We start from the raw sequence: 14135 nt of genomic DNA, 5'->3' as shown, positions 1-14135 counted from the left end.
GTGTTACCAGATAGTGGGGCCTGCAGCAGGTCTATGAAGACAGTGCTGGGCCCTGGAGGGAGGTGATTCCCCCCATGACCCACAGGGCTCTGAGGACACATGTGCTCAGAGCTTGGCTCACTGCATGCCAATAGCATGAGCTCCCGAAATGTTTGTTGCTTAGAGTTGAACAAATGTCTGCGTGCCTATATTACTAATCCTGAAGAACAACTTTTTTTCAGTATCACACATTAAGACATGGAAAGAAAACCCCATTTTAAAAATAAAAAAGAAATCATTATATAATACACATCCTAAAACTAGGTCCTCTGTGGTTGGTTTTAGGGCATTCTCACATTTAAAGGAAGGAGTAGGATTAGGTTCCGCTACATGTAACAGAAAAATAAAAATAATAGAGGCTTAAACAAGATGTAAAAAGTTTTTTGCCTCTTATTTAAAAGAAATCTGGAGTAGATAATCAGGCAACATCATAGTCATTGGGGATCCAGCCTTTTTTTTTTTTTTTTTAATCTTTTTCTTCATCTCGGTTATAAGTACCTTCTATCCTCAAGGTCACCTCATAGTTCAAGGCAGCTGCTAGGGCTTCCACAATCATATACAAATGTATTCTCTGAGAATGAGAAAAAGCAGAAAGTCAAAAAATGAATTTCCCCAGCCATTCGTTCTCCATGTAGGCGTTCAGGAAGTCCTTTTCACAAACTTCTGCTTATATCTGATTACCCAGAGCTTAACACATGGCCAAATTTAGCTGCAAAGGCATCTGGAAAATTTAGTCTTTTAAATGGGCACATTGCTCCACTTCTTAATAACATAGAACTGCAGTTCTCAACCTTTTCGGTCTTGAAAAAGTTTGATACCTTTTATACCCTAAAAAATTATTGAGGACCCCAAAGAGCTTTTATTTATGTGAGTAATATCTATTAGTATTTGCCATATTAGAAATTAAAGCCAAAAAATCTGAAAATATTTGTTTATTCATTTAAAAAGTATATTTATACTCCCTTTACATGTTAAATAACATATACTTTCCAAAGCAAAAAAATAAAGTGAAAAGAGTGATATTATTTGACATTTTTGAAAATTTCTTCAGTGTTTAACAGAAGACAGCCAGACTCTTTTATATCTGCTTCTACATTGATTCTGTTGCAATACATCTTGCTTCAATTATACGGAGAAAATCTGGCCTCATGCAAATATGTAACTGAAAAATATAAGTGTTTTTAAAACTTTTTCAGGTAATTGCGGATATTTTTCTCTGATACTACACCATAATTCATGTGGTAGTTATTTAAAGGTTAGTTGCAATGTAGAATCTGAAACCATATCAATGAATATTTTGTACTCTGTTAAAATTCACTGGGATATCTTGCACAGTGAATGGATTTTTAGCCACACATGGTATTGCAATATCACATAATAGTTATATGAAAAATGTTTGTTTAATGAATTATGCAGACCTTTCAAATGCTGACACATTTCATTATATAATTTTAAAATCACATTTTAAAATATCACCACTGATCTAAAAAGAAAAGAACACTTTCAAGAATTTGTCAAGTTCATGATGACAAACATAAGTTTTCAAAAATTATAATTTTTACTTGAAAGGCTGAATGTTATCATTGGCAATTAATACTGTCAGATATTTCTCCTGAAGTGGCAGGCTCACTTTGTTCAGTTTTGAAAAAATATCTACCAAATATACACATCTGAATAATTATGCAGTATCCAGCAGCCATTCTTCCAAGTAAAAATGGCAGTCCATGAGAAATGTGGCTAGTTCAGCTTGCAACTCACAGAGCTGCTTTCCCTCCAAGTAACCATCATAGTCATGCAGGCAGAAGAAGCATGTTATGTGTACCTCCCATTCCACCACATAGACTGTTTAAAAAGCTATATACTCAAGGGTTGAGATTTAACAAAATTAATAATTTTTACTGCTTCAATAAGGGTATTTAAAAGTGAAACTGGCCATTTTTACTGTACCTCATTGTTTTTACTGTGAGTGCATGCTGGTGAAGAACAGTTGTTGCTAGACAGTTTGGTGCTTGTATTAGTTTCCTGTGGCTGCTCTAACAAATTGTTACAAACTAGGTGGCTTAAAACAACAGAAATGTATTCTCTTGCAGTTCTGGAGGTCAGAAGTCGGAATTCAAGGTGTCAGCAAGGCCACACTTAATCTGGAGGCTCTTAGGGAGAATATGTTTCTTGCCTCTCCCAGCCTCTGGTGGCTGCCAGCATTCCTTGGCTTGTGGCCGCATCACTCCAATTTCTGCCCCTATTTTTATATGGCCTTCTCTTCTTCTGTCTGTAAAGTCGCCTTCTGCCACTTCAAGGTATACATGTGGTTGCATTTAGGGACCCCTCCAGATGATCTAGGATCATCTCCCCATCTCCTTAAATTAATCACATCTGCAAAGATCCTTTTTACAAATAAAGCAACATTTACAGGTTCCAGAGGTTAGGTCCTGATATCTTTGTGGTGGGGGTGGGGCGGTGGTTGGTGTGCATTTTTCAATCTGCCACAGCGCTATTGCTGTGATTGGTGCTAAGACACTAGCAGTTTGAGCGACTATTGCTTTTATACCATCATTGCAGATGTCCATGCAATCAAGAAGGTAAATAATGTTTTAGAATTATTATTTAATTGTTTCAACCTTGCATAATATGCACCCCAAACTCCTCTGCCAAAACCAAACAAACAAAGGTCTCAGGGAGCCCCAGGGACTTATGGACCACACTTTGGTAACTGCTGATGTCAGGGAATAGATGTTAGGTATACAAATAAAATTCTCTGCCCCAGTAGCCTGGAAGGGAGGCTAGTCTTTTCCATTCCTTCTAAGTGAGCCCATTATTTTATGGGTTCACTTTGGGGGAAATAGAAAAGGAGATGTAAGACTCACTAGTCTCAAATGATGGATAAAGCCACAGGACTATACCACCCTTTGGAAAAGAGGTTTCCACAAGAGTTCTTCACCTCGGATCCACAGAGCTCCCTGAATGATGAGGATCTGCATAGTGCTGGGGAGGAACCAGGGCTCTCCTTGGGTTCTTTAAGAGCTCTGACCCTCCCAGGAAGAAGGAGAGCAAGAGCCAGGGCCCGACAGAGCCCAAGAGAATCGGGGATGGGAAGCCTGCAAGGGAACATGAGAGCAACTTGGGCCTGCAAAGAGCCTTCACCACAGTTCCACAGGTCCAGCAAGTTTCTGTGAGTCCTGTTCAGGCTGTTGAGAGATAGGGGTGTCCCTCATGGCTGAGGTGGGATCAAACCAGCCCCAGAGAGAGGAGGAGGAGTCCAAGCCAGAGCAACCAGAGGGCCAGGGGGCAGGTGCAGCTACTGCGGCCACTGATTCCACCGCCGAGAGGGAGATGTGCAGAGTTCCTCCCTGCGCTCCACCTTCTGCTGAGGAATCAGATTACTTAGGTTATTTTCAGCTTCACCTCTCAGGGTACAAAGGTGGCGGCTCCCCATAAATGAATTACCATCTGCCGGGAGTGAACAGTTTTTCTAGGTGTGGTAGAGAGGGCTGGGTTGAGAAATCTATCAAAGAGAGACTCATGGGGTAATCTGATCTGACATTCTGTGTGTGTGCTGCTGTGACGCTGTCATTAGCTAGCAGAGGACTTTAGCAACAACATATATATATGTGAAATATCGTTCATGTACATGAACCTGTGCTCCGTCCCAAGAGGCTTTGCATTTATGTGTCCATGTAAAAGTGTTATTCATATTACAATGTATTTGCGTCCACATAGATGTATGCATACATGTCACATTTGTATCTATGTGTCTTGCATGTTTACCTATGACATATGTAAGCGGCAGCATGATGATGCAATGAAAACATCAGGACTCAAGAAGATGAGATTAACAGAAGTACACGGAGACAGATCATTTCCTTCTTTTCCTCTTTTATTCTAAAAATCATTTTATAAACAGGTAATATATGAACATGGTTTAAAAAAATCATTAATCACCATCAAGTAAAGTGAAAAATGAATCTCCCATCCTCCACCACAGAAATAATTATCACCAGTTCTTATGTATTCTTCAAGAGATATTTCATATATTTGAAAAAAATGAGTATATACACACACACACATATAGATGTGTGTGTGTGTATATATATATTATATATACATATGTGTGTATAGGTATCTATATCCCTTATAAATTAGTTCTTTTAAACTAGTGAATGGCAGGGTTGGAAAAGGAAAATCTCTATCTTCTCATGCCTTGTGTATAAGCATAGACTCCAGAGCACATATTTGTTTGCGTCTGTGATTTACACGTGTGCAGGCTTTGTGATAGAGGGCACATTTTTTTTGTTATAGAAAACTTCTGGAACCTAGAAAACTAATTTCCTTACCAGATCATCTGGTAATTAATCTTAAAAGCTCAAGACAAAAACAAATTCCCTATCTGAGACCTTTGTGCTTTCCCAGAGGCAGGTGAGAATCATTCCGGTGGAGTTGTCTGCACTTTCTGATTTGTCATCAATTCCTTAGGAGCAATCCGGTAAAGGTTTATTTAGTATATCCCTCTGTTGATTTTATAACCGCTGCTGACTGCTTGGGACATAAAACTCTTGATGATTTACAAGCAGTAAGTGGGCAAGAAATTCATAAATCACATGATATAATAAGGATGTAGGTGAATACACACACATACACTTATTCATATCCACCTTCAGAAGAAGAGTTGTAGGTATGTCCAGAAAATACACTCATCTTTAATTCAAAAAAATTGAGAGCTCATTGATAAGAGGGCCACAGTCAATAACATCTGAGAGGTAAATTATATCAGGTAATATTTTAATGTAAAGAAAAAGGCTTTGCTCTTGAATTTCTGAAAGAGGAGACTCTGGTTCGTGCTTTTGAGATGTTCAAAGGGGTTTTTATGATCCCTGAAGGAAAACAACAAATTTTTTTCTAAAAAGCTTTACTGACCAAGCCAAAAATGTTGAAGATTGCCAAGGTTTCCTGATACTCTTGAAATTATTCTGCAACAAATAATCCTCAACTAAACAGTCATTTAAAGATCTCTCTCTTTTTTTCTAAGTCTGGTTTTAGAAAAATCTCTAATAGTATTCTAAAAGTAGGAAAAATATAAGTTTTTAATTCCGGGGAAGTAGTAGGGCTTCAGGGAACTAATAGAGAAGGAGAAAAATCTCATAAAACATATTTGTTTGGAAAGTAAAATTTAATAATTATGAATCTGCTACCATGAGTAGTTTGCCAACCATCTGCCTCTCAAAATGTAGTATGAAACAGTCAGAAATTTAAGATGCAATTGGCAAAATGTAATTCTTATTTGGATTCTGATTCAAACCAAACAAAGAAGAAAAAATAAGAGAAAGTGAGATGGGGGAAAATTGGGGAAACTTGAACACTGATTAGGTATTTGATAGCATTCAAAAATCATTGTAAGTTTTTAAGGTATAATAATGGTGTTCTATTTTTTTCAAGTCTTTATCTTTTACAGATACACAATAAAATATTTTAGGATGAAATTATTTTATGGCTTGAATTTGCTTTTTAAAAATCCAATTGGGGGAATTGTGAGTGGAGGGTATAAATTAAACAAGATTGGCCATGAGTAGATAATCATTGAAGCTAGATGAAAGATACATGGGGTTTCATATACAGGAATACTTCAGAGACACTGTGGGCTCAGTTCTAGACCACTGTAAGAAAGCAAATAATGCAATAAAGTGAGTCACACAAATTTTGTTTGTTTCCCAATGCATATAAAAATATATTTATGGTCCGGGCGTGGTGGTTCACACCTGTAATCCCAGCACTTTGGGAGGCTGAGGTGGGTAGATCACTTGAAGTCAGGAGTTCAAGACACACCTGGCAAACATGGTGAAACCCTATCTCTACTAAAAATACAAAAATTAGCTGGGCGTGGTAGCAGGTGCTTGTAATCCCAGCTACTTGGGAGGCTGAGGCATGAGAATCATTTGAACCCGGGAGGCAGAGGTTGCAGTGAGCCGAGATTGTACTACTGCACTTCAGCCTGGGCAACAAAGCGAGACTCCATCTAAAAAAAAAAAAAAAGTACGTTTACACTACGCTTGTCTGTTAAGGGTGCAGTAGTATTATGTCTAAAAAACAATGTACATACCTTAATTTTAAAATACTTTATTGCTTAAAAATGCTAGTGATCATCTGAGCCTTCAGCAAGTTATAATCTTTTTGCCGGTGGAGGGTCTTGCTGACAAATCAGTATGGTGTTTGCTGAAGGCTGAGGTGGCTGTAGTCATTTCTTAATGTAAGATAACAGTGACGTTTGCTGCATTGTTAACCTCTTCCTTTCATAAAAAATTTCTCTGTAGCATGAGACGATGTTTGATAGCATTTTACCTAAAGTAGAACTCAGCTTTCAAAATTGGAGTCAATCCTCTAAAACCTGATGCTGCTTTATCAACTAACTTTATGAAATATTCTCAATTCTTTGTTGTTATCTCAACGATGTTCACAGCATCTTAATCAGGAGTAGTTTCCATCTCATGGAACCATTTTCTTTGCTCATTCATAAGAAGCAGCTTCTCATTCATTCCAGTTTGATCATGAGATTGGAGCAATTCAATCACATATTCAGGCTTCACTTCTAAATCTACTTCTCTTGCTTTTTCCTTCAGGTCTGCGGTTACTTCCTCCACTGAAGTCTTGAGCCTCTCAAAGTCATCCAAGAGGATTGGAATCAACTTCTTCCAAACACCTGTTAACGCTGCCATTTTTACTTCTTCCCACGAATCACAAATGTTCTTAATGGTATCTAGAATGATGAATCCTTTCCAGAAGGTTTTCAATTTACTTTTCCCAGATCCATCAGAGCAATCACTATCTATGGCAGCTATAGTCTTACAAAATCCTTTTCCTAAATAATAAGACTTAAAACTATAAATCATTCCTGGATCCATGGGCTGCAGAGTGAATGTTATCTTAGTGAGCATGAAAACAACATTAATCTGCTTATACATCTCCATCAGAAATCTTGGGTCAATGAGCAGTAATATTTTTAATGGGATCCTTCTGAGCATCAGGTGTCAACAGTGAACTTAGAATATTCAGGAAATCATGCTAAAACAGATGTGCTCTCATGCAGGCTTTGTTGTTCCATTTTTAGAGCACAGGCAGAATAGATTCAGCATTATTCTTAAGGGCCTTGGGATTTTTGGAATGGTCAATGAGCATTGGCTTCAGCTTCAAGTCACCAACTGCTTTGACCCCTAACAAGAAAGTCAACCCGTCCTTTGAAGCTTTGAAGCCAGGCACTGACTTCTCCTCTCTAGCTGTGAAAGAACTAGATGGTCTTCCATCTAGAAGACTGTTTTATCTACAGTGAAAATCTGTTGTTTAGCATAGCCACCTTCGTCAATGATCTTAGCCAGATCTTCTGACTAACTTGCTGCAGCTTCTAAATCAGCACTTGCTGCTTCACCTTGCACTTTTATGTTATGGAGATGGCTTCTTTCCTTAAATCTCATGAAGCAACCTCTGCTAGCATCCAATTTTTCTTCTGCAGCTTCCTCACTTCTCTCAGCCTTCATAGAATTGAAGAGAGGTAGGGCCTTGCTCTGGATTAGGCTTTGGCTTAAGAGAATGTTGTAGCTGGTTTCTATCCAGACCAGTCAAACTTTCTCCACATCAGTAATAAGGCTGTTTCAATTTCTTATTATTTGTGTATCCACTGAAGTAGCACTTTTAATTTCCTTCAGGAACATTTCTTTTGCATTCACAACTTGGCTAATTATTTGGTACAAGAAACCTAGCTTTCAGCCTGTCTGGGCTTTCAATACACCTTCCTCACTAAGCTTAATTTCAAGTGAGCTTTTGATTTTGAGTGAGAGACATGTGACTCTTCCTTATACTTAAACACTTAGAGGCCATTGTAGGGTTATTAGTTGGCCTAATTTCAATATCGTTGTGTCTCAAGGAATAGGAAAGCCCAAGGAGAGGGAGAGAGTCGGGAGAATGGCCAGTGGGTGGAGCAGTCAGTGTGCACACAACATTTATCAAGTAAGTTCACCATCTTATATGAGCAAGGTTCATGGTGCCCCAAAACATTTTCAACAGTAACATTAAAGATCACTGATTGCAGATCACCATAACTGATATGATAACAATGAAAAAGTCTGAAATATTGCAAGAATTACTAAAATGTGATGTAGACACACAACGTGAGCACATGCTGTTGGAAAGATGGCCCTAAGAGACTGGTCCCACATGGGATTGCCACAAACCTTCCATTTGTAAAAAAAAAAAAAAAAAAAAAAGTCTTCAAAGTCCAATAAAATGAGATCTTCCTGTACTCTTTAATGTACTCTTGTATTTGTTTGAAATTTTTTATGAGGTGAAAAACAAAAAACAGCTAACAAGCTAGAATGGTTATTCATTATGTATTTGAACATTTATTCACGTATTCATATCACATTTATTGTTCAACAGAAACCAAGCATTGGTTGTATAAAGGGCTCTGAGTGAGACACTTTAGTGAATACTGAGCGGTGTGAGCTACAGTCACTCCAGCCAGTGCGGGTTGTGACGGGTAGCGACACTGCTGATATCTAGACCACATCAGCCTCTATGATGTGTGCTGGAGCCTCTCCCCTCTTGGTAAGTAAGAAGGTGTCTACCCATTGGTTATTGTGAAGAGCTTCTGTTTGGGGGACCGGCCACCCAGCAGTATTCAGCTTCAGTGCAATCTATTCCACTGATCTAACAGTCATCAAGGCCCAGAGGAGCCCCAGAGGTCTGAAGCTGAAAACAGAGACTCCAGGCCAGCTCTCCAGAAATAAAGGAGGCTTTATTTTTATGCTGTACCTAAAAAAGAAAAAAAAAAAAAAAAGTAAGGAGAGCAGTCGAAGGGCTGGTTTTGCAGAAGAGAGTCATGTGGTGAATTTGAAACTTACACCGGTGCCTGGCCTGCAGAGCAGAAGGGAACGTGACTGGGCTATCTGGGAAGCCCTCCACCTCTAGAAGGCCCTTTCCAGAGGGCAGTGAAAACATAGCCTCCTTGCACAAGAGATCGGCCCTCCTGTGGCCCAAAGGGAGAAAGAAAAGTCCTAAGAGCTTTGTGAAAGCTTCTTCCGCTTGGTGTCTGAGCCTCGTTTCTCAAACCTGGATGATCCCTTTCCTGCTCCATCAAAACCATCAGCTGTTATCAGTCACTCTAGCCAAAAGACCCAGCCCAAAGTGCTCCCAGGAGATAACAAGTTCTTAAGAAACTCGTGGCTGGGCGCAGTGGCTCACACCTGTAATCCTAGCACTTTGGGAGGCTGAGGCAGGCGGATCACCTGAGGTTGGGAGTTCGAGACCAGCCTGACCAACATGGAGAAGCCCCGTCTCTACTTAAAATACAAAATTAGCTGGGTGTGGTGGTGCATGTCTGTAATCCCAGCTACTCGGGAGGCTGAGGCAGGAGAATCATTTGAACCCGGGCAGCGGAGGTTGCAGTGAGCTGATACCACATCATTGCACTCCAGCCTGGACAAGAGCGAAACTGCATCTCAAAAAAAGAAAAGAAAGAAAAGAAAAGGAAAAAAAAGAAAAGAAAAGAAAAGAAAAGAAAAAACTCTTTTCCTGTAATCAACAAGACCTTTTAACTTTATTTTTAATTCTGTGTAGATCCCCAGAGCATGCCCACCACATGGCCCCTCTGCAGGCTGGGGATGGAGGAGAGGGGAAGAATGGCTCCCAATATTCTGGTCATTTAGCTCTGAATGTCACCAGCAAAGTGAATATTATACCTGCATATGCCCTCTGGGTCTTGCCCTAACCAGTCAATGTGCAAAATCTGATCGCAGCTCCTTCTTCAGAAAAACACTTCCATGGCTTCCCAACTGCTCTTTAAACAAAGCCTAAAATGTTTGACAAGACTGACAAGGTTGACCAGGCCCTGTGGGTTCTGGCTCGGACACCAAACCTTCAGGCACCCGCTCCAAGCCAGAGCTGCTTCCTCCACTGATAATCTAAGGGAAAAGAGCATAGCCAGGAACTGGACTCCAATCAGTGTCCCCAGATCATAGTTTCCCATGGTTCACCCCTGATGAGATATTGAGTGAAAGAATGATAAAAGGCAAATATCTGGACAACAAACCAGAAACTCTGTCGGGAATGTGTCCTGCTGGTCAGAGACGTAGCAAGGACCTGGTTGGAAGTCAGAGTTTAGGAGTTTAGGAGCCACTCAGTGGGCTTCCCATCAGGTTGGCCCCTGAAATTCCCAAATAAAGAAATAGCATGAGTGGTTGTCTCAAAGCAAGAAAATTGGTGGGTGTAATTTCTTGGTTACTGGAAGGCACCTCTGTTTGAGGGTTGTGGCAGCAGAAAAATAAAAAGGTTGACACAGCCTGCTAAATGCCTCCTAATACTGCCTCCCACATGGGGCTCTGCCAGGCCTCTCCCTCTTGCCCTCTCCTCTTTGTCTAGTAGACAGTCACTGTTCCTTTAGCTCCTAGCACAGTCTCCACAGGTCCACAGACACCTGTCACTTAGATGTCCCTGTGAACAGTGCTCCCTGGGATTATACAAGGCAATGACCCTGACTTCACTTCCCCAAGCAAGCCTCATGACCCTTTGATGAGTCCAAATCCCTCTTAGGGCCACAGGACTTCTCAGTGGTGTCAGAGAGCAATTAATAGATGATTAATACAGATAATGATCCGTATCTTTCTCCCCCACTAGACTACTAGACTAGAGACTCTGCAAGGGCAGAATCATGTATGCTCTCTTGTTGGTGGAATTTTTCAGTTACGTTTCCATTTGATGGACCCGGACCAGACACAGAGTAGATGCTCAATAAATAAATGTTGCACTAATGAACAAATTCCCGTTTTCTGATCCCTGACTGCTGCAGACCCTACTCCTACCTCGAGCTCCTGAAGTCATTAGCCCTGAAGCCCTCTCTTTGAAAGCATAAATGACCTCTATGTTAGCATTTTTCCCTCTGTCTTGGAACAGGAATTGTTGGTGCCTGAAACTAACCATCCCAACTCTCCAGGCCACCTCCCTGCATATCTGACTCCAGGTATCTCCAAGACCAACTGGCTGCCCTGCCCTCCCCAGCTGCACATGGGGATGTACTTCCCTAACAAGGTTTTCTTTTTTGAGCTACTTTTGATGTTCATTGTAGCCCAAATTTATGAACATAAAATTATGGGGTGGGTGAGGATAGCAGGGGTTGCGGGGGAGACAGTGAAAGCAGCACTCAAGGTTAGGGTGGCATGAGGGGCCCAAAGTGTCATCTGTTGGTCAGCATGCCACTGGTGATGCTCAGTCTGGTCCTTGTCACCAAACTTCTTCTCCAAAACCAATGGCCCTCAGCTAGGGACCAGTGTCTCAGGGATCTGTTGAACATAAAGCTAGTTTCTGTAAATGAAATCATTTCCACCTATCAACTATCATCAAACATGAAAGTGGATGTGAAAAGACTTTGTCCCTAAGATATAACATAAATAACAACAATAATGTACCAAGCTTACTTCACTCATGTCCTTTGAAAGCTAGACACTTCTGATCAAAATTAGTAAAAGTCGCTCCATATACAAACATGATATCAACATTTTTTAAAGAATTGCTACATTCCATGTGGCACATCCTTTGGGATGTGCCACCCTTACCTTGAGTGGCATTGCCTTTGAAGCCCAAAGCAAATATTTTCTTTTAAAACCTAATGGTTTTAAACTGTCTCTTCTGAAGTCTGTGAGTCAGTTCCAGTTGTTTATTACACAGCCAAATTCAGAGAGATTAAGGACACCAAAGATTTTAATGAAGAAGATGAGTTTCTTTTAGTCATAAAGATTGTTTCTATCATATCATTCCCCATGTGTTGACATGGCAACTCCGCTTTGTCTCACTCCACAGACTTACGGGTACTTAGGAAAGTCCTGTGTTCTGTCAGCCGCTGGGCCCAGTTAGTTCATGCCTGGCGCAGGCCCCAGCCCGGGGTGGACCAAGAGCCCACCCATGTACATCACAAGTCAAGCTTCAACCTTGCAGAAGAGAACAGCAGCAGCCAGGGGTCACTGTGACTCAGTGATCAGGGAAGGATTTATTCACAGTGTTATCCTATTACGGTCTATTTTGTGTAATTTAGCCAGGTATCCAATACTATTCTAGCAGGAGACATGCTTTATTTTATTTCATTGGTTTGATGTTTTTGTTTTGTTTTGTTTTATAGCCTTTAAGGTACCCAGAGTCCTCAGAGAGGCCAGATGGCAGCTGAGTTGTTTGGGATTAGTGAGGCTGCTTTGGGGCCAAGGACAGCCACCGGGAAGTCTCCAGCTGGGCCTGCTTTCTCTTCCCTGCTTCCTTCCCACCAACTCTCACCTCTGTGGAAACTCCCAAAGTCTCAGAAGTCGTGATTTTTTCATTGGCTCCTGGGGTTAAAATTGAGCCACCAATGCCTTCCTACAGGGAAGGGGGAAGGTGGGGGATGAAAAAGTGAAATTCCTGCTCCTGAGCCTTACACAGGAGATTTCTTACCCGAGGGAATCTGAAACTGTTCCAGAGGAAAATTGCCTCGGGCCAGTCTAATTTTTACCAGTCTGAGACATTGCTCCCACTTCCCCTTTCCCCCTTTGAATGATCTCTGTCAGGCTGCCTGGGCACTGCTGTTGCTTCTGAAGGTTGCAACATAGAACACCACGGTTGTCAGGTAACAATGACGGAAACGCTTGCTCCCTGAGCTGAGCGTTGTATTATTATATCAGAATTAGTCTCTAGCGAGGGAGAGAGTATATTTCTTCGTAAGGTGGAGGAGAGAAGCAGGCACAGGCCTCCTCTTCCAGCTGTGTCTCTTCTACCTGGTCAGCATCAGGACTGGGCCTGAAATGTGAGCAGAAAACACAGGTACGTTATGGTCCAAAGCACCATTCACAGAACCAAGGCTGCCATCGTGGGCAACAGGCTAAGCAGGGATTCGCAGTCTCCCAACACCTTATTCATGGACCAAACAGCCACAGATCACGATGGAGATGGCTAGAAGGAGTGCATTCCCCCAGTAGACACACCATACCTGTGATTTCCACCATCTGCGAAAGAAGGGCAGCCTTCATCAACCACAAATGCAGAGTTATCTTGAGGGTAGATGGTGTAGTATTGAGGAGGACTCAGCACGGCGGTTGCTGCCCCTCCAGGGGTTATGAGGCCACAGGGGCTCACCACAGACTGCAGGTAGCTGGTATTTATCCCCATAGGCTCTGGAGAACCATAAGGAGGAGGGATGTACTGCACCACAGTGGCCCCATGGAAGGTGATGGGTTGGTTGATGCCAGTGAAAACAAATGATGGTCCTCCTGGTGTCTGTTCCAAGTCCGGGACCCTTTCCTCACTTTCTTTGCACAACTGGCAGGAGAGCATTTTGAACTTGCATACAGCAATCAGGATGAATGTCACCCCAACCGACAGCAGGACAGGCCCAAGGAGCTGGGTCCATTCAAAGTGGGAGACACCTTGGTATTTGATCCAGCCCATGACAGTGAATGTGATCCCCACCAGCCCCAGAAAGATGCCTGAGAAGAGCAAGGTGGCCCCAGCCTTGTCGTCATCGGACACCTGGATGTCAGCGGTGCTGGGTGTGTAAGGAGTGACGGAAAACACATTGACAGGGAAGTCCTCCAAGCGGCCGCTGCCCTGCTCCATTGCTCCTTGTGGCCTCACCCTGCTTCTTAGAGTGGAGAGGATTGTGAGAGCCAAGGAATCACAGGTCCAAATTAGTTATAGAAGAACTCAGGGCTTGTGCTTAACAGGGTGTAACACACAGAGGGCTGGACCTTGTTTAGAAGAATAAAGGTCTGAGAAATGAAGCCTGAAGTTTTCTCATGTATTGTCAACAAGTGGAGGTCTCTGTTTTGCAAGTCAATGACAAGCTGTCTCTCTAATTCACATTCATTCATTCACACATTCAAAAATTAACTTATTGAGTCCATCTTTCTTTTTCTTTTCTTTTCTTTTTTTTTTTTTTTCTTAGAGCGTGGGTCTCACTCTGTCACCCAGCTGGAATGTAGTGGCACAATCATAGCTCACTGCAGCCTCAACCTCCTGGGTCAAGCGATCCTCCCACTTCATCCTCTCCAGTAGCCAGGACTACAGGTACACATCACAATGCTCAGCTAATTTTAAAAATT

The 14135-nt window shown here is 41.7% G+C and overlaps 1 protein-coding gene across 2 annotated transcripts; it reads right to left on the bottom strand.

The window, feature by feature from the left end:
- Positions 1-11714: 11714 nt before the first annotated feature.
- TMEM174 (transmembrane protein 174) lies at positions 11715-13773 on the bottom strand. Of its 2 annotated transcripts, none has more exons than XM_031666218.1 (2): positions 13020-13773; positions 11715-12834 (listed from the first exon to the last, which is right to left on the bottom strand). In XM_031666218.1, the coding sequence occupies exons 1-2, from the start codon at positions 13648-13650 to the stop codon at positions 12809-12811; spliced, it is 657 nt and encodes a 218-aa protein (XP_031522078.1). In that variant the 5' UTR covers positions 13651-13773; the 3' UTR covers positions 11715-12808. The 2 variants fall into 2 exon arrangements, with proteins under 2 accessions (XP_031522078.1, XP_003899844.1); XM_003899795.5 differs by having other exon boundaries at positions 13025-13734.
- Positions 13774-14135: the final 362 nt, after the last annotated feature.

This window comes from Papio anubis, chromosome 5, assembly GCF_008728515.1.
Source record: "Papio anubis isolate 15944 chromosome 5, Panubis1.0, whole genome shotgun sequence".
Lineage (NCBI taxonomy): Eukaryota > Metazoa > Chordata > Mammalia > Primates > Cercopithecidae > Papio > Papio anubis.
This window is presented reverse-complemented; position numbering and strand designations above follow the sequence as displayed.

What these genes read in the sequence shown, in the direction of transcription:
- TMEM174 (XM_003899795.5), bottom strand. Translation starts at nt 13,650, where the DNA reads ATGGAGCAGGGCAGCGGCCGCTTGGAGGACTTCCCTGTCAATGTGTTT. An exon ending in GCAGATGGTGGAAATCACAG is followed by an intron (nt 12,835 to 13,024) that starts GTATGGTGTGTC and finishes CTCACATTTCAG; the next exon opens with GCCCAGTCCTGATGCTGACC.